The following is a 26,846-nucleotide window of genomic DNA, read 5'->3' on the forward strand; positions in this document are numbered from 1 at the left end:
GAGATGCTCTAAGTGTGAGGTGGAGAATAGCGTTTTCCAGGAAGGAGTGGACGTGAAGGTGGGTAGGTAGGGAAGTCTATGGTAAATCACAGAGCTGCATGTGGTCCTGTGATGATGGGATTTCAGATGTCATCCTAATTCCAAACAGAGAGCTGAGAATGAGTATAGGTAATTACTAACAAATGGGGTCTATGTCCCCAGGTGGTCCTGAAACTTGCTGTGAAGCCAAGGATCACCTAAAAGATCTGATCCTCTTGCCTCCATGTCCTGTGTGGTTAGATTGCAGAAATATGTCACCGTGTGCAATTTACACAGTGCTGGAGATCAAGCCCAGGACTTCATGCCAGCAGGCGTTCTATCAGCTGAGTCCCCAACCAGGAGTTTGTTTTAACTTGTAGTGAATGGCCACATAAGCATAGAATTGAGATGACCATATTCACATTTCAAATGATTTAGTTTTCCTATAGGAATCAAGTTAAGGCTAAGAAGAGTGGATGGTGGCAAGATCTGCATTTTATAGTAGGAATTTCTTGTCAGACTTTCTCTTGGGAACTGCCAGCTCCCAAATAATGGCATGGAGACTTACTATTAATTATGAAGGTTTGGCCATTAGCTTAGGCTTGTTTCCAACTAGCTCTTATAACTTAATTAACCTGCTTCTATCAATCTATGTTTGGACATGTGACTTTCTAGTCTCTCCTCCATTCTGTATGTCTGACTCCCCCCACATCTCTGTTATCTCTCTCATGCACCTAGATTCATCCCAGTTTCCTTTCTCTGCCCAGAGGTCCCATCTAACCTCTCCTGCCTAGTTATTGGCCACTCAGCTCTTCATTAAACCAATCAGGAAAAACAGTGACTCGTCTTTACAGTGCACAGAAAGAATTATCTCACACATGCATTACAGAAAGGCTGAAGACAGCTAATGGAGGTTACAGTGTTAACATTTTCCTGCTAACCAGTGGTTGCTAAACCATAAAGGTGTCACCCTCCTGAGATATTTACAGTGTAGGGCTGAGTGACAAAACCTGAATACAGTGATACATTTCAGTATCACAGGAGAGAGATGTCCTAGCATGCTGTGCACCTAGTCGGATGCAATAAAACCTGCATGTTGTACACAGCGAATTGATTATGAAGACAAAAATACAATTACAATCTGATCATGCTTGTAGGGCAGAGCTCTTAAACGGAAATATAAATGGAGCCACAAAAGAGTTTAGAGATTTCTAGCAGTCACACTAGAATAGAAACAAGTGGAATCATTTTAACAGTGTATATGATATAATCCGATATATCCAAATTATTTCTAGATACTCAGCTTTCAAAAGTCAATGAATATCTATGAAGTAAAAACATTAAAAGACCGAGGACTTGGGGACCAGAGATGTGTGTATGAAAGATTTGTGGGACTCTATCCTCAGGAAGTATTTCTTCAACTATTATGGGATTATGAGGGAAGCTGCCAGGGGCTGCGCCTCAAGGTTGTTTAGGCAGTAAACAGATGCTGGGAGGAGACCTGGTGATATGGTTACCACAGTTGCCTGTAACAAGTCTCTGTCCTGCCAGCCAGCTCCCAAATAATGACATGGAGACTTCTTAGTAATTATTAAAGCTCGGCCTACAGCTCAGGCTAGTTCCTATATAGTTCTTATAACTTAAATTAACCCATTTCTATTAACCAGTTTGTCATATAAATCATGGCTGTTGCCTCTCCTCCTGCATGGCTTGCTTGTTCTCCACCTCCTGTTACTTTTCCTGTATGCCTAGATTCCTCTTCCTACTTCCTCTCTTCCTGAAAGTCCTACCTATGCCTCCTGCCTGGCTATTAGCTGCCCAGCTCCTTATTAAACCAATCGGAGCAATGTATCTTCATACAGTGTACAAATATGCCACAACAGTTGCTACCCATTTTAGAGGTGGGGTGGTTCTGTGAGGCAACTGTTTTAGCTATGCATGCTTCTGAAAGTTACCTCTCACCCCTGCTTCTATAGGTAAGCCCAATAACCCCCCTGGTTCACCAAGATGGACTTTGATGTAATAATTTCTTTGGTGTGTCATTTGCTTTTCATCTGGAGTGAAGGCAAACAGGCACCCCAGGAAATAATGCAGCAAAGGGACAAGCTTCAACCTGACAAGGAACAAATGAGCATGTCACAAAAGCTAGGTGACGTGGGAACATTGGTCCCCTGTGGACTATGTACTCTTATATGGAAGATGAAGGCCATCTCAGAAATGGAGACCCTGGGATCTGCTGCTTCCTGAGTCTGCTGTCTAGTTCTGCAGACTTGAACTAGACAGCATTTTTACCAGACTAAAGCTAGTTTTACCAGACTAAAACTAGCCTGCTTGGGCTTCTGGGAAGTTTTACATCAGCAGACATGCCCCTTTTGGCATCCACCTTTGGTTTCTCTTGCTGACAGACATAATTTCCTCAGGAGTGGCAAGCGGGGGGAATATCTGGAGTCTCTAAGCACAGGGGCTCTGTAGAAGTGAGCTATGGCATGACAGAAAACCCGACTGCTTGTTCTATGTGGGCTGAATGCACTAACATTTACATGAAGTTGTAAATTTTCTAGGAAATACTTGGAAGGATGGAGGTTTCTGTCCGAACATCGTGTTGACTAATAGCACAGTTTGAGGAGAAAAGGAACACCAGGAGGTGTGTGTTAGGGGTGTCTCTGCATGCTGGCCCAGACAGGCCTTTGCATGAAGCTATAAAGGGGATGCCTGGACATCACTGGAGACCACGAGATGTTGGAGATGTCAGAGTCATGGGATACCTGCTAAGGAAAGCTGCTAAGAGGGGGTGGAACCAGGCAAAGAGGGAGAAGTGAGATGCAATAAACAAAGCTGAAAGGAGATGGAGATCTGGAGAGTGCTTTGACATCAGACATGGAGACGCAGAGTTTGCCCAGCTGGTTTTCATTCTGCTTTATTCTGGTATTTTCTCATTATCCTCCCTTCCCAAGGTTTTGAAATAGTAATATATGTTCTGTGACAATGCATGCTGGGAGTATGTGATCTGCTTTTTGATTTTACAGGGGATGACAGTCAAGAGATTGGTTGTGAGTCTAAGAAGAAACTTTGGACTTTTAAACACTGATTAGACTGTGATAGATACATGGACTTTTGAAGTTGGACTAAACACATTTTGCATTAAAATATAGCTTATAAGCTTATGGGGCCAGGGAGTGGATTGTGATGGTTTGAACAGGAATAGACTCAGAGTAGTTGTGTTCATGTTGGAGGAATTTTGTCATGGGGTTGGGCTTTGAGGTTTCAAATGTGCAAGACAGGCCCATTGTCTCTCTCTCTCTTGCTGCTGTCTACTGATCTAGATATAGAACTCTTAGTTCCTTCTCTAGCACCATATCTGCTGGATTGCTTCCATACTTCCAGCCATAGTGAAAATGGACTAAACCTCTGGAGCTGAAATCCAGCTCAATTAAATGCTTTCCTGTTGACAGAAGGTTCTTGCCTAGTCCTATAGCCATTCAGTCCCAAAGAAACACACAGAAGCATATATTAATTACACACTGTTTGGTCTATTAGCTCAGGCTTATTGTTAACTAGCTCTTATAACTTAAATTAATCCGTAATTCTTATCTATGTTTAGCAACATGGCTTGGTAGCTCCTCTCAGTAAGGCATTCTCACCTTGCTTCCTCTGTGTCTGGCTGATGAATGCATCTGGCTCCTTTCCTCTTCCCAAAATTTTCCTAGTCTGATCTTCCTGCCTATCCGTTCTGCCTGGCTACTGGCCAGTCAGTGTTTTATTAGACCAATATGAGTGACAAATATTTACAATGTACAAAAGCATTATCCCACACCAGTTCCGCCTTTTTTCCTTTCAAAACAAGAATGCTGAATCTAATATCCTTTTTTTACCTTTTTTCCTGACCATTATCCATAAAAATTTGTAACCAGCACTCTAAAAAAAGACAAACATCCATAATTCATTCTTTGGAAATGTGGGCAGAGTTTTCTAGGCTACTTCCTGCTCATTAAAAGCACTAACAATCTTATGGGGAACCCAAAGAAAAATCAGGATTATGGTCAAGTCCTGACTGGAGTATTCTGTGAGGCTTGATCATCTCAGCCAGCAGCCTTGAAGCTGTTCTGAAAGCAAAATTCAGAGAAAACTGCAGCAGAGGTGTTCTAAAATGTTGGATCAGCTGGGCTATCTGTTCCCATCAGAGATTTTTTCAGGAGGTCTTCCTTGATCAAACCTGATTTCTTTTAACCCAGAATGAAACCACAGCCTCTCATTTCCTGTGGAAATAAAAGAAAAACCTCTTCTCCAAAGTAACTTATCTTTTGACTTAAATTTTGAAGTTAGGACCTTTTCAAAATATATAGGTTGGAGTAATCCAGCAGCATTTATAATCAAATGTCTTTTAGCAGCTGTTGCTCTTTCCTCAGCCATCAAAGACAACACAATAACATACAGTATCCAGATTCTCTGTGTATTTTCCATCTTTACATGGCTTTAAAAACCTCTATCTTATTTTTAAATGTTGGTTTTTTGAGACAGAGTTTCTCTGTGTAACTTGGGCTGTCCTGGAACTCACTCTATAGACCAGCTCAGTCTTTAACTCACAGATAACGGCCTGCCTCTGCCTCCCAAGTGCTGGGATTAAAGGTGTGCACCACCATATCCGACTATGTTTCTTTTTAAGGGACTTTCTCTATCCTTTTTCTTTTTTCTCCCAAGCCTATGTATATTTTTTTTTAACACACTGTAAATCAATTAGAGGGTTTTTTCATCTGAATCTTTCTTTACTGTATCTGTCTTCTTCTGACCTCATGAGTCTTTAAGTAGAGTGACTAAGATTAAAGCTGAGATGCTGGTGACTGCATCTGCTCCACTCCTGGGCTTCCTGGGAGTCCAGCTTTATAGTGGAGGTACTGCTGGGAACCATGGTTTTTTTTCGTTTGTTTGTTGTTTTGTTGGGTTTTTTGTTGTTGTTGTTGTTTTTTGTCACAACTCTGTGGAGTTTCCAGGTCCATGCCAACACCAAGAAGCATGTGGCTGGCTGCTCATAAACACCATTTAAATGTTGTGTGGCAAGCCTCTTAAAAGGGCTGTGAGGTTTTTGTTGCTAATGCTGAGTGAGGAAGCCTGTCTTAAAGGAGCTGTGCCTCTGCTAGCTGCCAGCAAACAGCCTACTGGAGTAAAGATAGACTCTGTTCTTGTCTGTCTAGAATTTTTTTTTTTTTTTGAAAAAAAAAAGTTTCTCAGGCTTTATGTGGAAATTCTTGCCAAATGTTTGGGCACCATTTATAGACAGAAGTTTCTGTCCTGTCTGGACAGTTCAGTCCTAAAGAAACACATAGAGGCTTATACTATTTATAAACGGTTTGGCTTACTAGCTCAGGATTATTATTAAGTAGCTCTGGCAACTTAACCCATAATTCTTATCTATGTTTAGCAACATGACTTGGCAACTTTTCTCAGCAAGGCCTGGACCCACAGAGATCTCTGGTTCCTGCCTATTCCCTTGGTGGTCCCAGATTCACACCTAGACCAGCAGAGGTCCTAGCTTAGACCTAGTTTCTTGGACGTCCTAGACTCATGCCCAGACCCACAGGGGTCCTGGCTTAGGTCCACTCCCGTGAAGGACCCAGATTCATGTGTGGGCCCCCAGTGGTCTCTGGCTCTGGCTCACTTACTCAGCCATTATCCCCCGGTGCCTGTTCCAGTGGAGTTCGTTGTCTCAGGTCTGCTCTGGACCAGGTTGCTGGCTCAGTCCTGATCCACCAACATCACAGGACTGGATCGGCTCCCGATTCCATGGAGCTTGCTTTCTCAGGCCCACTCTGGCCTAGGTAGCTTGTTCAGTTCCCAGTATCCCATTTTTAAATTGGATTATTTGGTATTGTGATGTCTAGTTTCTCGAGTTCTTTATATATTTTGGAAATCAGCACCCTGTCTGATGTGGGGTTGGTGAACATCTTTTCCCGTTCTCTAGGCTGTCCTTTTGTTTTATTTACCATGTTTTTGGCTTTACAGAAGCTTTTCAGTTTCAAGAATTCCCATTTATTTATTGTTGCTCTCAGTGTCTGTGCTGCTGGTGTTTTATTTAGGAAATGGTCTTCTGTGCCAATGTGTTCAAGGCTACCTCCCACTTTCTCTTCCATTACATTCAGTGTGGCTGGATTTATGTTGAGGTCTTTGATCCACTTGGGCTTGAGTTTTGTGTAAGGGGATAGATATGGATCTATTTGCAATCTTCTATATGTTGGCAACCAGTTATGCCTGCACTATTTGTAGAAGATGCTTTTTTTCCCATTGCACAGTTTTGGCTTCTTTGTCAAAATCAGGCATTCATAGTTGTGTTGGTTAATGTCAAGGTCTTCAATACAATTCCATTGGTTCATGTGTCTTCAATTTGATTCTATTGGTCCATGTGTCCATATTGTCCATGTGACAATACTAAGCTGTTTTTAAGACTTTGGCTCTATAGTAGAGCTTGAAGTCAGGGATGGTGATGCGTTTGGATGTTCCTTTATTCTATAGGATTGTTTTAGCTATCCTAGGCTTCTTGTTTTTCCATGTAAAGTGGAGTATTGTTCTTTCAAGTTCTGTGAAGAATTGTGTTGAGATTTTAATGGGGGATTACATTGAATTTGTATATTGTTTTTGGTAAGTTTACCGTTTTTGTTATGTTGATCCTAGCTATCTGTAGCATGAATAATAAAAACCCAGAGACAGATATTGGGGTTCAAGTTGAAAATTACCAAAACAGCCAAGCCACTAGAGAAGTCTTACCTCTACACAGGCTGGTTGACTACAGACTGAACTCAGAGCCTCTGTCTCCTCCTGTCTTATATTCCCCTTTAGTGCTGGAATTAAAGGTATGTGACTCCCTAGTACTGGGATTAAGGGTGTGAACCATCACTACCTGGATCTGTTTCTGCATTGATCTTGTGTAACTCTGGATGACCTTGAACTCACAGAGATCCATCTGTCCCTGTTTCCTGAATCTTGGGATTAAAGTTGTGTAACACACTGCCTAGCATCTAGTGGCTTAGTTTTACCCTCTGATCTTCAGGCAAGCTTTATTTATTAAAACATAAATAAAATACCAGTATACTTATCTAAGAGCATAAGAGACCTTTCCATTTTCTTTTTCTGATATTTTCTTCAATTTTGTTCTTCATAAACTTACAGTTCTTGTTGTTCATGTCTTTCACTTCTTTGATTAGTGTTACCCCGATATAGTTTGTATTATTTGTAGTTATTGTAAAGGGTGATGCCTCTCTGATTTCTTCTTGGTCCCTTTATCATTTATATATAGTAAGGCTACTGATTTTTTTTTTGAGTTACTCTTTTATCCCACCACACTACCAAAGGTGTTTATCAGCTGTAGGAGTTCTCTGGTAGAATTTTTGGTGTCACTGAAGTATAGTAACGTATTTTCTACAAATAGTGAAAGTTTGGTTCTTTTCCAACTTGTGTCCTCTTGATCTCCTTTTGTTGTCTTATTGCTCTAGCTAGAACTTAGAATACTTTATTAAAGAGGTATGGAAAAGTAGCCTTGTCTTGTTCCTAATTTTAATGGAATTGCTTTGAGTTTCTTTCCATTTAATTGGATGTTGGCTGTACGTTTGCTGCAAATTGCCTTTATTACGTTTAGGTATGTTTTTTGTATCAATAACATCTCCAAGACCTTTATCGTGAAGGGATGTTGGATTTTGTTGAAGGCTTTTTCAGCATCAAAAGAGATGATCTTGGTATTTTTTTTCTTTCAGTTTGTTTATATGGTGGATTATATTAACAGATTTTTAAATGTTGAACCATCTCTAGAATGAAGCCTACTTGATCATGATGGACAATCTTTTGTTGTGTTCTTTGATTCAGTTTTTGAGTATTTTATTTACTACTTTTAATCAATGTTCATGAGGGATATTATTCTGTAATTCTCTTTCTTTGCTGAATCTTTGTATGATTTGGGTATCAGGATGACTGTGGGCTCATAAAATGAATTTGACAATGTTCCCTCTATTCCTATTTTATGGAATAATTTAAGAAGTATTGCTATTAGCTCTTCTTTGAAAGTCTGGTAGAATTCTGCACTAAAACCATCTCTCCCTGGGCTTTTTTTTTTTTTTTGGTTGGGATTTTTTTTTAATGACTGTTTCTATTTCCATGTGGGGTTTTAGATGTATTTGAATTGATTATCTGATTGTGATTTAATTTTGGCAAGTGGTACATATCAAAAAAAAGTCCATTTCTTTTAGATTTTTCAGTTTTGTGAAGTACAGGTTTTTGATGTATGACCTAATGATTCTTTGTATTTTCACGGTGTCTGATGTTATTCTCCCTTTTTATTTCTGATTTTGTTAATTTGGATATTCTCTTTCTGTGTTTTAGTTAGTTTGGATAAGGGTTTGTCTATCTATTGGTTTTCTCAAAGATATAACTCTTCTATTCATTGATTTTTTTGTTTTTATTTTATTGGTTTCATTCCCCAGTTTGATTATTTCCTGCCATCTGCTCTTTGTTGGGCGTGTTTGCTTCTTTTTATTCTAAGTTTTCTGGTGTGATGTTAAGTTACTAGTATGAAATGTCTCCAAATTCTATATGAAAGCGCTTAGTGCTATGAGTTTTCCTCTTGGCACAGTTTTCATCCTGTCCCATATGTTTGTATATGTTGTACACTAATTTTCACTGAATTCTATGAAGTCTTTAATTTCCTTCTTTATTTCTGCCTGACCCAGTAATCATTCAGTTTAGAGTTGTTCAATTTCCATGAGTTTGTAGGTTTTCTTTTGCTTCTGTCACTGTTGAAATCCAGCTTTAATCTGTGGTTGTCTGATAGGATGTAGGTGGGTTATTTCAAATTTATTGTTTTTGTAAAGACTTGCTTTGTGACCAAGTACATGGTCAATTTTGGAGAATGTTTTGGGGGTGCTGAGAAGAAGATACATTTATTTGAGTTTGAGTGAAATGTTCTGTAGATATCTGGTAGGTATATTTGGTTCATAGCATCTGTTAACTACATTTATTTTTCTGTTTAGTTTATGTATGGGTGACCTGTCCTCTGATGAAAATTGGGTATTGAAGTCTCCTGCTATCAATGTGTTAGGGTCAATGTGTGATTTAAGCTTTAGTAATGTTTCTTTCACAAATTCTTGCATTTGGACACAGACATTGAGAATGAAATGTCATCTTAATGGAGTTTTTTCTTTGATGAGTACAAAGTGTCCTTCCCCATCTTTCTGATTAAGTTTTGTTTGAGTTTCTCTTCTCTCTCTCTCTCTCTCTCTCTCTCTATATATATATATATATATATATATATATATATATATATATATATATATATATATATATAGCTATGCCAGATTGCTTCTTGGGGCCATTTGCTTAGAAAACTATTTTCCAACCTTTTACTCTGAATTAATGTCTATATTCGATGCTGAGTTGTGTTTCTTATATGCAACAGAAGGATGGATCTTATTTTTACATGCATTTTTTAACACCTCCAAATCCGTGGGTTTTTTTTTTTAATTGGGGATTAAAGCCCATTGGTATTGAGAGATATCAATGATCAATGATTGTTAATTTCTGATATCTTGTTGCAGCAGTTGTTGGTGGTTTTGTGTGTTTGTGTGTGTGTTTTCCTTCTTTGGGTTATGCTGGTGAGAGATTATTTATTGCTTGTGTTCTTGTGGGTGTTGTTAAAATTCCTTAGGCTGGAGTTTTCTTTCTAGTACCTTTTGTAGGGCTGAATTTATGGATAGATAGTGTTTAAATTTGACTTTATCATGGAATTTCTTGTTTTCTCTATCCATGGTGATAGAGTGTTTTGCTGGGTGTAGTAGTCTGGGATAGGATGGCATCTGTGGTCTCTTAGAGTCTGCAGCCCATTGTCCAAACCCTTCTGACTTTTGAGTCTCCATTGAGAAGCTGAATGTAATTCCAATAGGTTTGCCTTCATATATTTTTTTGGTCTTTTTCTCTTTCAGCTTTCAATATTCTTTCTTTGTTCTGTGAGTTTAGTGTTCTGGTTATTATGTGGTGAGGTGGTTTTCTTTTCTAGTGCAATATATTTGGCATTTGTAAGTTTCTTGTACCTTTTTGGACATGTCCTTCTTTAAGTTAGGAAAAAATTCTTCTTTTTCTGTTAAAATATTTTCTGTGCCTTTGAGCTGAGACTCTTTTCCTTGTTTTGGGTATTTTGATGTCTAGTTTCTTGAGCTCTTTATATATTTTGGAGATAAGTCCTCTGTCCAATGTAGGATTGGTGAAGATCATTTCCTATTCTGTAGGCTGCCTTTTGTCTTATTGACTGTGTGCTTTGCCTTACAGAAGCTTCTCAGTTTCAGTAGGTCCCATTTATTTATCGTTGCTCTCAGTGACTGTGCTATTGGAGTTATATTTAGGAAATGGTCTCCTTGTCAATGCATTCAAAGCTACTTCCCACTTTCTATTCTATGAGGTTTAGTGCGGCTGGATTTATGTTGAGATCTTTGACCCATTTCGACTTGAGTTTTGTGCATGGCGATAGTTATGGATTTATTTGCATTCTTCTACATTTTGAGAGCCACAAAATTGGGAAATCTGAAAGAAATGAACAATTTTCTGGGTAGGTACCACATACCAAAATTAAATCAAGTCCAGATGAACCATTTAAATAGACCTATAATAGAAAAAAGAAGACATCAAAAGTCTCCCAACCAAATAAAGTCCAGAGCTTGAGGGTTTCAGTGCAGAATTCTACCAGAACTTCAAGTAAGAGCTAATACCCATACTTCTCAAATTGTTCCACACAATAAAAACAGAGTCAAACATTGTCAAAATCTTCCTACGAGGCCACAGTTGCCCTGTTACCCAAACCACACAAAGACCCAACTAAGAAAGTGAATTACAGACCAGTCTCCCTCATGAATACTGAATCACAAATGTGTAACAGGAGCATGGGTCCTTTGTTCATTCCAGCCAGCTAGCCTACACCCGAAATAATCACACAGAAACTATATTCATTTAAACACTGCCTGGCCCATTAACTCTAGTCTGTTATTGGCTAATTCTCACATCTTGATTTAACCCATTTCTAATAATCTGTGTTCACCACAAGGTTGTGGCTTACCAGGAAATATTCTAACCAGCAGCCATCTCAGGCAGGAAATCCATGGCATCTCGACTCTATTTTCTTCCTCTCAGAATTCCGTTCTGTCTTCTCCGCCTACCTAAGTTCTGCCCTATCAATAGGCCAAGGCAGTTTCTTTATTCAACCAATGAAAACAATACATAGACAGAAGGACCTCCTATACCACAAATGCTCAATAAAATACTGGCAAACTAAATCCAAGAACACATCAAAGAAATCATCCACCATGATCAAGTTGGTGTTATCCCAGAGATACTGGGATATTCAACATATGAAAATCTGTCAATGTAATCCACCATATAAATAAACTGAAACAAAAACATATAATCATCTCATTAGATGCTGAAAAACTCTCCAACAGAATACAACACCCCTTCATGATAAATGTCTTTGAAAGATCAGGGATACAAGGAAAATATCTAAACATAATAAAAAGGAATATATGCTAAGCCAACAGCCAATATCAAATTAAATGGTGGGAAACTCAAAGTGATTCCACTAAAATCAGGAACAAGACAAGGCTGTCCACTCTCTCCATATGTATTCAGTATAGTACTTCAAGTTCTAGCTAGAGCAATAAAACAACAAAAGGAGGTCAAGGGGATACAAACTGGAAAGGAAGACCTCAAACTTTTGCTATTTGCAGATGATATAATAGTATACACAAGTGACCCCAAAATTTCTACCAGGAAACTCCTACAGCTGATAAACTAAAAATAAATCAGTAGCCCTCCTTTATACAAAAGAAAAGACTTAGAAATCAGAGAAACATCACCCTTTATAATAGCCACAAATAACATAAAATATCTTGGGGGGTAACACTAACCAAAGAATTGAAAGATCTGTACAACAAGAACTTTAAGTCTTTGAAGGAAGAAACTGAAGAAATATCAGGAAATGGAAAGATCTCTCATGCTCTTGGGTAGGTAGGCTCAACACAATTAAAATAGCAATTCTAACAAAAGTAATCTACAGATTCAATGCAATCCTTGTCAAAATTCCAACACAATTCTTCACAGAATTCTAAAGAACAATAATCAACATTATATGGGAAAACAGAAAACCCAGAATAGTCAAATAATCCTGTACAATAAAGGAACTTTCAGAGGCATCACCATCCCTGACATCAAGCTCTATTATAGAGCTACAGTAATGAAAATAGCTTGGAATTGTCTTAAAAACAGACAGGTGGACCAATAGAATCGAATCAAAGATCTGAATATTAATTTATACACTTATGAACACCTGATTTTTTTTGGCAGAGAAGCTAAAATTATACAGTGGAAAAAAGAAAGCATCTTCGTCAAATGATGCTGGTGTAACTGGACCTTACGTTGTTATTTAACATAGGACTCTGTCTTTGTACTTCTGGTGGACTGATACATATATTTGGGGGGACAGGGTTTCTATACATAACCCTGGCTGTCCTGGAACTCACTATGTAGATCAGACTGACCTTGAACTCACAGAGATCTGTCTTCCTCTGTCTGCTAAATTTTGGGATTAAAGGCATGTATCACCATGCCTGGCCCTTCAATCACAATTTTAAAACCCATATTTTTTTCACAATGAGACGCAGCCTACATCATTTGTTTTGGACTTGGATGGTGATGATAACATCCAAACATAACAGGGTCAAGGCTGGAGAGATGGCTCTACAGTTAAGAGTGCTTGCTGTTAACACATAACATTCAATAACACATACACACATGCATGTAAATAAAAATAATAAATATTTAGGGGTTGGAAAGATAGTTCAGAGGTTAAGAACTTTTGCTGAGGTCCCAGGATTGGTTCCCAGCACCCAAAGAGTTGTGGTATACAATCATACACAGGTCCAGTAACAGGAAGTTCTGATATCCTCTTCTGGCATCTGAGGGCACCAGGCACACAAATGTTTCACAGACATACATGTAGGCAGAGCATCCATAAACCACAGAATGAAAGAAAATAAGCTAGGTGTGTGTGGTAGCACATTTGATTTAGAAATCCAAAATCTGAATCTGTTCAACAAGATCCAGACTTTAAAGCATTTTAGATTTTAAACTTCTGGATTAAGGATGTTCAGTCTGAGTGAGACAAGTTGTTACCTGGTTATTCATGTAATCATTGGCGGGAAATCATTTTGTTGACAAATTTACTGTAGGACTATAATACTTCATATAGTCAACCAATTGAGTGATGACTGGATGATATGAAAGGATATGCATGTATGTAATTGTGTAGATGCCTGTGTCTATGCCCATGTGTGTAGCATTCATACTTGCTTTGTTTTCACATATATGTGTGGAGACCTGCATGTGGGGTTTGCTGACCTGTGCTTGCGGAGGCCAGAGGTAGACTTCACATATCTTCCTCTTTCACTTCCCACCATCTGCTTTTTATAGAGAGTCTCTCATTGAACCCAGAGTCCCTCACTTTGGCCATAAAACTAGGGTGACAGATGCATGCCCCCATGTCCAGCTTTGATATTTAATGTGAGATCTGGGGGTCTCCACTCCAGGTCCTCTGAGAATACAACACCAGAACTGTATGCTTCTGTTCCAGTACTGCCCAGCATCATGTCCCCAGAGTCTTGAACTTCCTCCACTGAACACTGGAAATACTGCACACACTCCACCCCACTGTTTGTCAGCTTCCAATCTCCTCCGATATCCACAGTCTCAAGGAAAGCTCTGGGATGTGGTCAAAGGGGACCCATTTTCACCGTGCAGAAAATATCACCCAGTGGAAAGGATGATGCGGAGATGAGGGAGGAAGGGTGGGAGGATAATTGTGGAGCATGTTGTTCTTAGGGTTCCAGAAGTGGCCTTGGGTAGTGGGTGGCCCAGGCAGTGGAAGCTCCTCCTCCCAAAGCAGCCACTGTCCTGGCCTCACCCCGCTTCGGGTGGGGCTTCCTCCAGGTCTTGCATCTCTTAGTTCCTCAGAGAAGAGCCCAGAGAGTCAGACTTGTGGTGGCCCTGCAGCTTCTGTTCGACATGCTGCCGCTGTGGCTGCTGCTGCTCTGGGGGATGAAGGAGGTAGAGGGTGGGGCTGAGGCCATAGAGGGTTACAGCCTGGATGTGGAAAAGACTGTGGTGGTGCAAGAGGGCCTGTGTATCCAGGTACCCTGTAAGTTCACCTACCGCCAGGAGGAATGGACTGACTCAGACCCAGTTCATGGATACTGGTTCCAGAGGGGAGCCAATGTACAGCAGAATCCTCCAGTGGCCACAAATAACCCAGAGCGGTCAGTACTGGCTTCGACCCGGGACCGATTCTTCCTGCTCGGAGAACCACTGAAGAACAACTGCTCCCTGTATATCAGAGAGACCAGGAAGGACGACACGGGGTCATACTTCTTTCGCCTGGAGAGAGGAAAAGCGAGGTTTAATTATATTCAGGACATGATGACTCTGCAAGTGACAGGTCAGGCAGGACTTGCAGAGAAGCCATGGGCTCCACAGGGCAGGCCTGGGGTAGGACTCCATCCTGGGAGCAGCTGGGTCTGCGTATCAGGGTTCAGGGGAGAAGCTCGATCAGAGCTGGGGCTTCGCCTGAAGCTGCGCCTCACCCCATCCTGATCCTCCATTTCTCCCCTCTCCTCACTAGATCGCACTAACACCCCCAACATCCTTATCCCGGAGACCCTGGAGGCTGGCCGTCCCAGCAACCTGACCTGCTCTGTGCCTTGGGCCTGTGGGTCCCCCACCTTCTCCTGGACTGGTTCCTCTGTGTCACTCTTGAGCACCAACACCGCTGGTTCCTCAGTGCTGACTGTCACCCCCCAGCCCCGGGACCATGGCACCAACCTCACTTGTCAGGTGACCCTGCCTGGAGCTGGTGTGACCACAAGAACGACCATCCGTCTCAACGTGTCATGTGAGGCTGGGCTGGGACACTGTGTCTTTGATGGGAAGAATCTCAAAAGGATAGTGGGGATGAGATTAAGGTCTGTACACCAAGTTATTGAATATGGATGCGGGACCTGAGGGAACCAGTTGGACCCCACCATCGTACCTAGGCAGCTCCTGAGGCCAGAGGAAGGGTGTCCGCCTAACCTTTCCACTAATGGGTCTATGGTGTCATCCTTTCTCAGATGCTCCAAGGAATCTAGCCATGATTATCTACAAAGGAGTTGGTTCAGGTAAGTAAAAATATTTTAGATGGTGGATGCAGGGCCTGTTCATCAAAGGGCAAATTCTGTCCCTACTAGATTCACTCTGGATACAGCGATCTCTTATGGGGAGACAGTGTCTTCCCCCCAATGAATCTATATTGGCCACTTGAGCGTCTGTCCCCAAATCCCCCTCACTCCCTAGGAGAGCTGAACACTAACCTTGAGCACAACAGCACAGGGCAGTATTAACGTAGCCAAACAGACATAATAGGTCCTTCTCACCCGGCTGATTCACTCCAGCTTCAGCTCTTTCTTCCCCTAGAGTTTTAATTTGAGTGACTGTGGACAGAGACACTTGCATATGGGTAAATATTTGGAATGCATGGTGATCTCTCCCTAGCATCTCAGTCCCCCTTCAAGGTGTGATCAGTGTCTACATAGGCTGAGTAGAGCCTAGATTTACCCACCTGAAGGTCTGAGAAGGAACTAAATGCTAAGAGCTCATATAACTTTTGTTCTTCAAGGCTTTGGTCCACCTTATATGGATGAACTCTTCCTGTATTAATAGGCAGCCATGGTACTAATTTCGTTACATCAACAGAAATGCACAGTAAGTCTATGTTCACAAACGTGTGTTAGTCAGTGGAATAAATTCAAATTTTGAGAGAAGTGGTAGGATATTTTCCATCAGGATTGTATTTCCAGCACTGCGGAGTGAGAACATATGTTTTCTACAGTCTCACCTCCTGTGGGTGGGGTGCGATCATTTGAACTTCACCAATAGAGAAACAATGGCAATGTCTATGTGGTTTGTATTTGTTCTTCCACACACACAAGCTTTGGTATTATTCATCATTATCCTCTCTTATCCTTTTCTCCCTCCCAAATGGAACCCTTCTTATCAAGCCCCTTCCTGCTTCCATGTCTTTTCTGTGTGGCCCATTATCAGCATGAGTGTGGGGTGAGGTTAATTATTTGAGCAAGGGTAACTTATCAGTGGCTACACTAGTGAGGACTACAATTTCTTCTCCAGTCCTCCCCACTGTCTGTCAGCAACATTAACTTCCCAGAGATGGGTAGCCCTTCTGAAGCCCTCGCCTCCCATAACAGAAGGTTCGTGGGCTCAGTCTAGTGCAGGTCTTTCTCAGGTAGCCACAGTTCATGCGTGAAACCTCCGTGTTATATATCCATGAGACATTGGATTCGCAGCACTCCTCTCCACCCTCCTGCTCTTACGTCTTTCCTCCCCTTCTTCCATGATGTCCCCAGAGCCTCCATGTTATTCAATGAGCATTTTTCCTGTGTGAATTCAGACCTTAATGGCAGAGTCAGGATAAGTTTTTCTATAGACCAGTGATGTAGCCCAGCCCAGGACCGAGCTGTAATGCTGAGAGCTGGGATTCCACATCTGTCTGCACTACCACTGTGTTTCATTCCTGGAACTACCACAAATATTCTATATGTAGATTTCCAGAGTCATTCACTTTTATTATTTAATTATTCAAATTATTTAATTTTGGCCAAAAGGAATCACTAATTCCTTTTGAAATGAATTATAAATGTATTTCACACTATCCTCATCCCTTTTCATGAAATGCAGTATTTTGTAGAAATCAGAAGGAATTTTCTATAGTCATATTGGTCTACCCAGACACATGTTATGATTTCCATGTGTGAGTTTATTGAAACACACATGCACACACACACACACACCACTTCATGTCTGACCTTCTAAAGACTGACCTTGTCCACATTCTCCATTAAACCCGAGTCGTTCCGGTGTTTTCTGATGTCTTCTGCCTTGTGCAGCTTTGCATTCTCTGTCCTCCTCCGCCTTCACCATGTCCTGGCTTCAAGCTTGACCCTCACTTTGTGCAGAGCTAGACAGATATCCTTCCTCCAGCAAGCACTCCTGGACCACAACATGTACAGTGCTGGGAAACTCAAAAAGTGTCAGAAGGCCCCTTCCACACAAGTTATACAAACAGTAAAATGATCTCTCTCTCTCTCTCTCTCTCTCTCTCTCTCTCTCTCTCTCCCTCCCTCCCTCCCCCCCCCCTCTCTCTCTCTCTCTCTCACACACACACACACACACACACACACAGAGCGGGTGTGGAGAGAGAAAGAGAGTGGGGTGGGACTCACCAGAGGGTTTGCCTGCATCTGTACCTGTTTCACTGAATCCACACGGACAGTTATCCACACCAAACTTTTACTCATCTCCTTCTGTGATCTTCTTTCTCCTCTTGACTTCTTTGTCACTAATGGCTCCATGTCTCTTCCTCTCCAGCATCCACAGCCCTGAGAAATGGCTCCACACTGACTTTGCTGGAAGGAGAGACCCTTCATATGGCCTGTACTGTTGACAGTAACCCTCCTGCCAGGCTCAACTGGGTCCATGAAAACATCATTCTGAGTCCCATACAGTCCTCAACTCCTGGGTTGTTAGAACTGTCCCCAGAACACCTGAGATATGAAGGGAAATTCACCTGTAACGCACAGAACGTTCTCGGATCTCAGCACATGTCTCTATTTTTAAAGTGTGAGTGTCAAGGGACTGCTAATGTGACCCCTGACTTCAGGAGGGTCAGGATCCTTAGTCACTCAACAGCAAGGGAAAAGAGTGGGCCCTACTCTGCCTCCCATCAATGCACACCCATGTGCTTGAGGTTCAGAGTCTGGATAGTCAGGGTGTGAGGTGGGGTACTCCTGGGATCATATGGTCTTACGTTCAGAGATGAGGGGGCCTACCGAGAGAGAAAGGTCTTTGGGTGGTGGTTAGCTCGTGATGCTAGCACTGACCACATTTCTGCAGGGAAATTGGGGCCGATGGCAGAAGTGGTTCTGGTAGCTGTGGTAGAGGCTGCTGTTAAAGTCCTGCTTCTTGGGCTGTGCCTAATTGTCCTCAGGTGAGTGCTATCCCGAGGGAGGACATCAACCACCTGATGTCTCAGTCCTGCAGTACTAGAAATGGTCTGGGGTGTGGGACAGTAAGGGAACTGTAGGCAGTGAGGTGGCTGCCAGAGTGTCCTCTGAGGAGGCCCTGGTCTCTTCCCTCAGAGTGAGATCTCGTCGAAGAAAACAGCAAGGGCAGCAGTGCACAGGGACTATTCAGACATGACCATCAGTTTCTTGGGTAAGTGGAGTAGATCTGTCTCATTTTCTTTGGGATCCTCCTTTTCAATGGCCATAGAGTAACCTGCCTGGTTCAACATGGCCCAATCCCATTCAAACCCTTGTCCCTGCCAATCACATGATTTTCCTGGTCTTATCTGTACCCAGATCCATTGGTGGGTTTCTACCGTGAGCTGTCTCCACCCTCATGCTACGAACCTGGCCTCCCTCCCTTTCTCCCTCTCTCCCCCTCTCCCACCCTCTCCTCATCTTGGGTCACCCATACCCATTTCTCTACCTGAATTCTGACCATCTCTGATTCCCAAATATTCCTAGTCACAGAATTCCCTTCATCCATTATCTCCATGTTCTAGACACTGCCCTCAGAATGAACTTCCCGATGCAACTGTCACCCACTGCCTCTGCTTCCTGAGCAATCCTGAACTTTCACCATAGATGGAGCTGGGCAGACATCACGGCATGCAGCGGGGGCTTGCGTGGTCCATGTGCTGCTGGACTCCTCCCCGTTTTCTCCCGTCACTGCGTCATGAGTTTTTCTCACTGCCTTCCCAGCCCCCTTTATTGGAAGTCTCCACACCTCAAAGCCCTTCCCCCACCTCTCCCTCCTCTCCCTAACCTGAGCACCCCAGCCTCTAGCTGCATATTACTCTGGGTAGGCAATGTGCTTGTCATACATCTCAGGCCATGTGCACAAGTGACTATTACTACATATGGACCATTTTCATGGGTGCCAGGCATGCCTCAGGACACAGAACTGCTCCCGTTTCTGTTACCAAAGATTGACTGCTGATATAAAGATGAGAACAGGAATAAAAATATGCAGTGAACTGGGACTTGTCAACAGGAGATGTGAGTGTGCAGACAAGAGAGGAGCTGGTGACAGGGACAGGATGCCTGGAAAGCTCTCAGGGCGACAGGAGGCACCTCTTTGAATCTGTGGAGGAAGATGCTTCAAGGAGATGGACTGGGGAAGAGTGCAATGGCTCAGAGGCAAAATTTGGCCTACAGTGTAGTACTCACAGGAAGACTTAGAGCAGAGGGAGGCAGAGGGAGGGCAGAGGGAAGATGCTAATCTATAGTGCATGGTAAGAAACAAGAGCCGAATTGTGTTCTCAGCCATCCCCGCCTTCTGCAGTTCTCTAAGGTCAGCGCCGCCTCTGGCTTGCCAAGCTCCTGCCGAAGGAGAAAGGGGGAGGGAGTAAGTAAATAGGGGCCCATACCATGGCTGGTACAAAGCAGACTGCCCAAAAATCCACCGGTGATAAAGTACCCAGGAAACAACTGGCTACAAAAGCCGCCCGCAAGAGCGCGACCTCTACTGGAGGGGTGAAGAAACCTCATTGTGACAGGCCTGGCACTGGCACTCTGTGAAATCAGACGCTATCAGAAATACAGTGAACTTTTGATTCACAAGTTCCCCTTCCAGCGTCTGGTGCGAGAAATTGCTCAGGACTTCAAAACAGATCTGCGCTTCCAGAGTGCAGCTATTGGTGCTTTGCGGGAGGCAAGTGGCCTTTTTGAAGATACCAACCTGTGTGCTATCCATGCCAAACGTATCACAATTATGCCAAAAGAAACGTAGCTAGCACGCCGCGTATGTGGAGAATGCTCTTTTTTTTTTCTTTTATTTATTTTTTATTCTTTTTTAATTAAAATTTCCACCTGCTCCCCGTTTCCCATTTCCCTCCCCTCCTCCCAAATATTGCCCCCTCCCCCCACTCCCCTCCCCCTATCCCCACTCCTCTTCTCCTCCCCCCACACCATTCCCCCTCCCTCTCGATACTGAAGAGCAGTCCAAATTCTCTGCCCTGCGGGAAGACGAAGGTCTTCTATCTACGTCCAGGAAGGTGAGCTTCTAAACAGGCTAAGCTCCCACAAAGCCAGTTCATGTATTAGGATTGAAACCTAGTGCCATTGTCCTTGGCTTCTCATCAGTCTTCATTGACCTCCATGCTCAGAGAGTCCGGAATCAACCCATGCTTATTCAGTCCCAGACCAGCTGGCCTTGGTGGGCTCCTAATAAATCAGTTCCACTGTCACAGTGGGTGGGTGCATCCCTCGTGGTCCTGATTTTTTGCTCTTGTTCTCCCTCCTTCTGCTCCTCATTTGGACCTTAAGAGCTCAGACCGTTGCTCCAAATTAAGAATCTGTCTCTACCTCGATCCATCGCCAGATGAAGGTTCTAAGGTGATATGCAAGATATTCATCAGTATAGGATAGGGTCATTTCAGGTTCCCTCTCCTTAGTTGCCCAAGGTACCAGCTGGGGACATATTCCTGGACACCTGCGAACCCCTCTAGAGTCAAGTCTCTTGCCAACCCTAAGATGGCTCCCTTAGATAGGATATATACTTCGCTGCTCCCGTATCCATCCTTCCTATATCCCAACCATCCCAATCCCCCGAGCTCCTCCCATCCTCCCCTTCTCATATTTCTCATCCCATTTCCCCTTTGCCCCATGCCACCTCACCCGCAAGTTCCCAGTTTTTGCCCTGCAATCTTGTCTACTTCCCCCTCTCCATGCGGATGACTATATGATTTTCTTTGGGTTCACTTTCTTATTTAACTTCTATAGGATCACACATTATATGCTTAATGTCTTTTATTTATGGCTAGAAACCGATTATGAGTGAGTACATCCCATGTTCCTCTTTTTGGGTCTGGGATACCTCACTCAGGATAGTGTTTTCTATTTCCATCCATTTGCACGCAAAATTCGAGAAGTCATTGTTTTTTACTGCTGAGTAGTACTCTAATATGTATATATTCCACACTTTCTTCATCCATTCCTCCATTGAAGGGCATCTAGGTTGTTTCCAGGTTTTGGCTATTACAAACAATGCTGCTATGAACATAGTTGAACAGATACTTTTGTCATTTGATGTGGCATCTCTTGGGTATATTCCCAATAGTGGTATTACTGGATCTTGGGGTAGGTTGATCCCAAATTTCCTGAGAAATCGCCACACTGATTTCCAAAGTGGTTGCACAAGTTTGCATTCCCACCAGCAATGAATGAGTGTGCCTCTTTCTCCACAACCTCTCCAGCAAAGGCTATCATTGGTGTTTTTGATTTTAGCCATTCTGACAGGTGTAAGATGGTATCTCAAAGTTGTTTTAATTTGCATTTCCCTTATCGCTAAGGAGGTTGAGCATGACCTTAGGTGTCTTTTGGCCATTTGAATTTCTTCTGTTGAGAATTCTCTGTTCAGATCAGTGCCCCATTTTTTTATTGGGTTCATTAGCATTTTAAAGTTTAGTTTCTTGAGTTCTTTATATATTTTGGTGATCAGACCTTTGTCTGTTGCAGGGTTGGTGAAGATCTTCTCCCAGTCAGTGGGTTGCCTTTTTGTCTTAGTGACAGTGTCCTTTGCTTTACAGAAGCTACTCAGTTTCAGGAGGTCCCATTTATTCAATGTTGCCCTTAATGTCTGTGCTGCTGGGGATAAACGTAGGAAGTGATCTCCTGTACCCATATGTTGTAGAGTACTTCCAACTTTTTCTTCTATCAGGTTCAGTGTGTTCAGACTAATATTGAGGTCTTTAATCCATTTGGACTTGAGTTTTGTGCATGGTGATAGATATGGATCTATTTTCATTCTTCTACACGTTGACATGGAGAATGCTCTTAAGAGTGGTGGCGCATGCCTTTAATCCCAGCACTCGGGAGGCAGAGGAAGACCCAGAAGGATCTCTGTGAGTTCGAGGCCAGCCTGGTCTACAAGAGCTAGTTCCAGGACAGGCTCCAAAGCAGCAGAGAAACCCTGTCTCGAAAAACAAAACAAACAAACAAACAAACAAAAAACAAAAACCAAAATAAAAACAAAACAAAACAATAAAGAGTCCATTATGAAAAAAAATTACATTCTCAAAATTTTTTCCTCTTCTTCCTGTTATCAGTAGTTCTGAATGTTAGATATTTCCATGGGATCAGAAGATACCTAAATATATGTTTGCGAGTGGAAAAATAGGGAACAGAAATCAGGTACTGGCGGTTTTTTCATTTTCATTGTGTGTGAATTTTTCATATAAACACACGATGCAAAGCATTAATACAAACAAAATGTTTCAGTGGACACATTTCAACAGTTCAGCTTCATAGCAGTTATAAATAAAACGGTTACAATTTTCTAGACAGTGCCAGCATTAGGATTTTAAAAAAATAAGTAAATTTCTTATTGATGGAAAAAAAGAAATAAGAGCCTTTGAAAGAGGCAGAGCCATGACTGGGGTTCATGCTAACAGAATCCTAAGGCTGATCTGCTCAGAACATGCCCCAGTAGGGTCTGGAACAGCTGGAAGAAGAATGTGCCTGTCTCTGTCATCAAATGCCCGAGGAAAACAGTTCACAAGGAGAAAGGTTGCTTTTGGCTCCTGATTTCAAAGGTTTCATGGTCCTGTGTCCTTGCCATGCTGCGGTGTCTCAGCCCACGGTGGAGGGAACACGTGGTGGAGGCCTGTTCACCCCATGAAAGCTCGGAGAGGCAGAAGAGACAGAGGTATCAGCCAGGGGTCCATGAACCATTTCAGCTGCACATGTCCAGTGACCTCACTGCTCCACCAAATCCCTCCCCCTACATTCCATCACACCCACGTCAGTCTTAAACGTCAGGGAACATTAGACCAAAGCTGTAGTGAAGGGAAAAGGCCCTCCTGGAGGAGGTGCAGCGACACTTAAGGAAATGCTCAGCATCCTTAGTCATCAGAGAAATGCAAATCAAAACAACTCTGAGATTCCATCTTACACCTGTAAGAATGGCCAAGATCAAAAACACTGATGACAACTTATGCTGGAGAAGATGTGGGATAAAGGGAACACTGCTGCATTGCTGGTAGGAATATAAGCTGGTACAGCCCCTTTGGATATCTCTATGGTGATTTCTAAGAAAATTAGGAAACATCCTACTTCAAGACCCAGCAATACCCATTTTAGGTATACAACCAAAGGATGCTTATCGTGCCACAAGGACATGTGCTCAACTATGTTCAATGCAGCTTTGTTTGTCATATCCAGAACCTGGAAACAGCCTAAATGGCCCTCCACTAAAGAATTGATAAGAAAAATGTGGTACATTTATACAATGGAGTACTACACAGGAGAAAAAAATAATGACAGCTTGAATTTTGCATGCAAATGGATGGATCTAGAAAACATCATATTGAGGGAGGAAACCCAGACACAGAAAGAAAGTATCATACTCACTCATAAGTGGCTTTTAGACATAAAGCAAAGAAAATCAGCCTACAATTCACAACCCAAGAGAACCTAGACAACAAAGAGGACCCTAAGAGAGATATACATGGATCTAATCTACACGGGAAGTAGAAAAAGACAAGATCTCCTGAGTAAATTGGGAGCATGGGGATCTTGGAGAAGAGTAGAAGGGGAGGGGAGAGGAAAAGGAGGGGAGTGAAAAATATGTAGCTCAATAAAAACAATTTTTCAAAAAGATATTTGAAAAAATAAAGAAAAGAGATGGTGTGTGTGTGTGTGTGTGTGTGTGTGGTTTCCCCGTTTTCTCCACCTGTAGAATTAAGTTTTACTCCCTCAGATAAAAATGTCAATTGAGTAGTCTCTGACTCGGGCTCCCCTTCAGGTCCTGAACTGCTAGAGACTGGTCCTTCCAACAGCAGGTGCCATTTTCATGGAGGCTAGTCCTTTCAGCAACAGAGTGCCGTTTTTGTGAATATTCACCTCTTCCCTTTATCATCTTAGTTATATTATTGACAAATAGAAGCTGTGTTTATTTATATTGAACAGCCTGAGCTCTGGAGTACAAGTTCACTGAGACCGGAGTCGGACTGTGAACCAAGACTCACCCCACACCCTCACTCACAAATGCTTTTACACTTGAGCAAGCACTCTTGTGCTCTTGTAGTGACTCGTTGGTTTCTGTTGCTGCTTGCTGTTATTTGCTTTGCTATCAGAAAACTTAAAGTTTAAACTGAGCAGTTTTGAAATATCCAGCTCAAGTGTGGTCATCGTACGGTGTGGCCGATTTCCAGCACCTTCCCCTGCTCTCAAAGGGTTGCTTGTAGTTTCACCAAACTGAACTCTTGCCCTCAGTCTCTGGCATCATCCACTATGTGCTGGAAACTGCAACTTTCTCTGATTGCACATAAATTATCACAATGTGGTAACCATCTTTCTCTACCTGTCTTGTGTAACATCCTTCAAGTTCATCTGTTTTGCAAATGGTAAAGTTTTTTGCTTTTTAAGTCTTCTTCTTATAATATGATTATTATTGTTATAAAAATTAAAAATTTTCAGGGCAAAATCCCAGGCCCTCTTCCACCTCCCTCAGCTTCACTAGCCAGCCAGTATGCAAGTTTCTTGCAAGTAGGCTCCTCCAACAATGCCCCCCAGTCGATCGGACCCTATAAGCTACAAGACCACTCTTCCCCCAAACCTGCCCATCCCCTGCAACCTCAGAGGAACTCTGAAGCACAGGCTGCAACTGCACAGAGCGGATCAAGAGGTGAGTGAGCAGCCAGCCAGTTGGGCACCCCACTCTCTAGGCCATCAGTACCTGGGCAAAACTCCAGGCCCCTTGCCCAACTACCTCAGTTTCACTAGCCGGCCAGCAGGCAAGCTTCCTACAGGTAGTCTGCTCTAACTGCCCTCCTCCATTGATCGAACCCTGTAAGCTACAAGGCCCACTCTGCCCCCAAACCCATTCCCTGTAACCTCAGAGGAACTCCGAAGCACAGGCTGCAGCTGCACAGAGTGAACCAAGAGGGCTGGCCAAGAGAGACCTCAGTGGTTCCCTGAGACACAGACAGTGCCTGCACAGAGCAGACTAAGAGCAGTTCCCTAAGGCACAGACAGCAATGGCAAGTATTGGACCAGAAGCAAAGACACTACCAGCACCAATTGGAGAAAGAGGTGGGTAGGAGCCAGTGCAAAAATTCATTCAACAATCTAAAGAACAACTCAGTAACACCAGAATCCAGTGTTCATACAACAGGGAGAACTGATCGTCCTAACCAAGAGAAGCAGAAGAAGATGATTTTAAATATAACTTTATGAAGATGTTAGAGACCCTTAAAGAAGAAATGAAAAATTCCCTTAAAGAAATAGAGGAAAAGACAAACAAAAAATTGGAAGAAATCAGTAAATCTCTCAAGAAAAATAAGAAAAAAAAAACAATCAAACAGTTGAAGAAAACAATTCAAGACTTGAAAACTGAAATAGAGGCAATAAAGAAAACACAAACCAAGGGAATTCTGGAAATAGAAAATCTGGATAAATGAACAGGAACTACCAAATGCTAGCATAACCAATAGAATATAAGAGATGGAAGAGAGACTCTTAAATGTTGAAGATACTACAAAGAAAATAGTTTCATCGGTCAAAGAAAATGATAAATCCAATAAAATTTTAAAACAAAGAAACCAGGAAATCTGGGACACTATGAAAATACCAAACCTAAGAAAAAATGGGATAGAAGAAGGAGAAGAACTCCAACTCAAAGGCACAGAAAATATACTCAACAAAATGATAGAAGAAAATTTTCCCAATCTAAGGAAGGATATGCCTACAAAGGTATAAAACTTAAAAAACACCAAGTAAATTGGACAAAAAAGTCCTCTTGCCATATAATAATCAAAACAAAAACATACAGAATAAAGAAAGAATATTAAGAGCTGCAAAGGAAAAAGGCCAAGTAACATACAAACGCAGACCTACCAGAATTACACCCAACTTCTCAATGGAAACCGTGAAAGCCAGAAGGTCCCAGACAGATGTGCTACAGACATTAAGAGACCATGGATGTAAGCCCAGACTACTATACCTAGCAAAGCTTTCAATCACCTTTGATAGAAAAAACAAGACATTTCATGATAAAACCAAGTTTAAACAATACCAATTCACAAACCCAGCCCTATAGAAAGTACTAGAAAAAAAACTCCAACCCAAGGAAGCTAACTGCACCGAAAAAGACACAAGCAATAGATAACCTCACATCAACAAACCCCAAAGAAGGAAAACACACAAACATTACCATAAAAAAATAACATGAATTAACAACCACTTGTCGTTAGTATCTCTTAATATCAATGGACTCAATTCACCTCTAAAGATACAGGCTAACAGAAAGGACACAAGAGCAGGATCCATCCTTCCACTGTGTACAAGAAACACACCTCAGCCTCAAAGACTCAAGGACAGACATTAATTCAGAGTAAAGGGTTGAGGGAAAATTTTCCAATCAAATAAACCCAAGAAACAAGCTGTTGTAGATTTCAAACTAAAATCAATCAGAAGAGATGGAGAAAGACACTTCATACTCATCACAGGAAAAATCCGTCAAGATGAAGTCTCAATCATGAACATTTATGCCCCAAATCCAAGAGCACCCACATATGTAAAAGAAATATTACTGAAGCTTAAATCACACATCAAAACCCACACACTGATAGTAAGAGATTTCAACACCCCACTCTTCCCAATGGACAGGTCAACCAGACAGAAACTTAAAAGAGAAATAAG

General features: G+C 42.1%; 1 protein-coding gene across 1 annotated transcript; it reads left to right on the forward strand.

Annotated features, from left to right (window-relative positions):
* The first annotated feature begins 14,097 nt into the window (after positions 1 to 14,097).
* LOC130865165 (sialic acid-binding Ig-like lectin 13) lies at positions 14,098 to 19,935 on the forward strand. Its single transcript, XM_057756040.1, has 6 exons — positions 14,098 to 14,527; positions 14,711 to 14,980; positions 15,198 to 15,245; positions 17,509 to 17,760; positions 18,034 to 18,127; positions 19,731 to 19,935. The coding sequence occupies exons 1-6, from the start codon at positions 14,098 to 14,100 to the stop codon at positions 19,933 to 19,935; spliced, it is 1,299 nt and encodes a 432-aa protein (XP_057612023.1).
* Positions 19,936 to 26,846: the final 6,911 nt, after the last annotated feature.

This window comes from Chionomys nivalis, chromosome 23 (assembly GCF_950005125.1).
Source record: "Chionomys nivalis chromosome 23, mChiNiv1.1, whole genome shotgun sequence".
Taxonomy (NCBI): Eukaryota; Metazoa; Chordata; class Mammalia; order Rodentia; family Cricetidae; genus Chionomys; species Chionomys nivalis.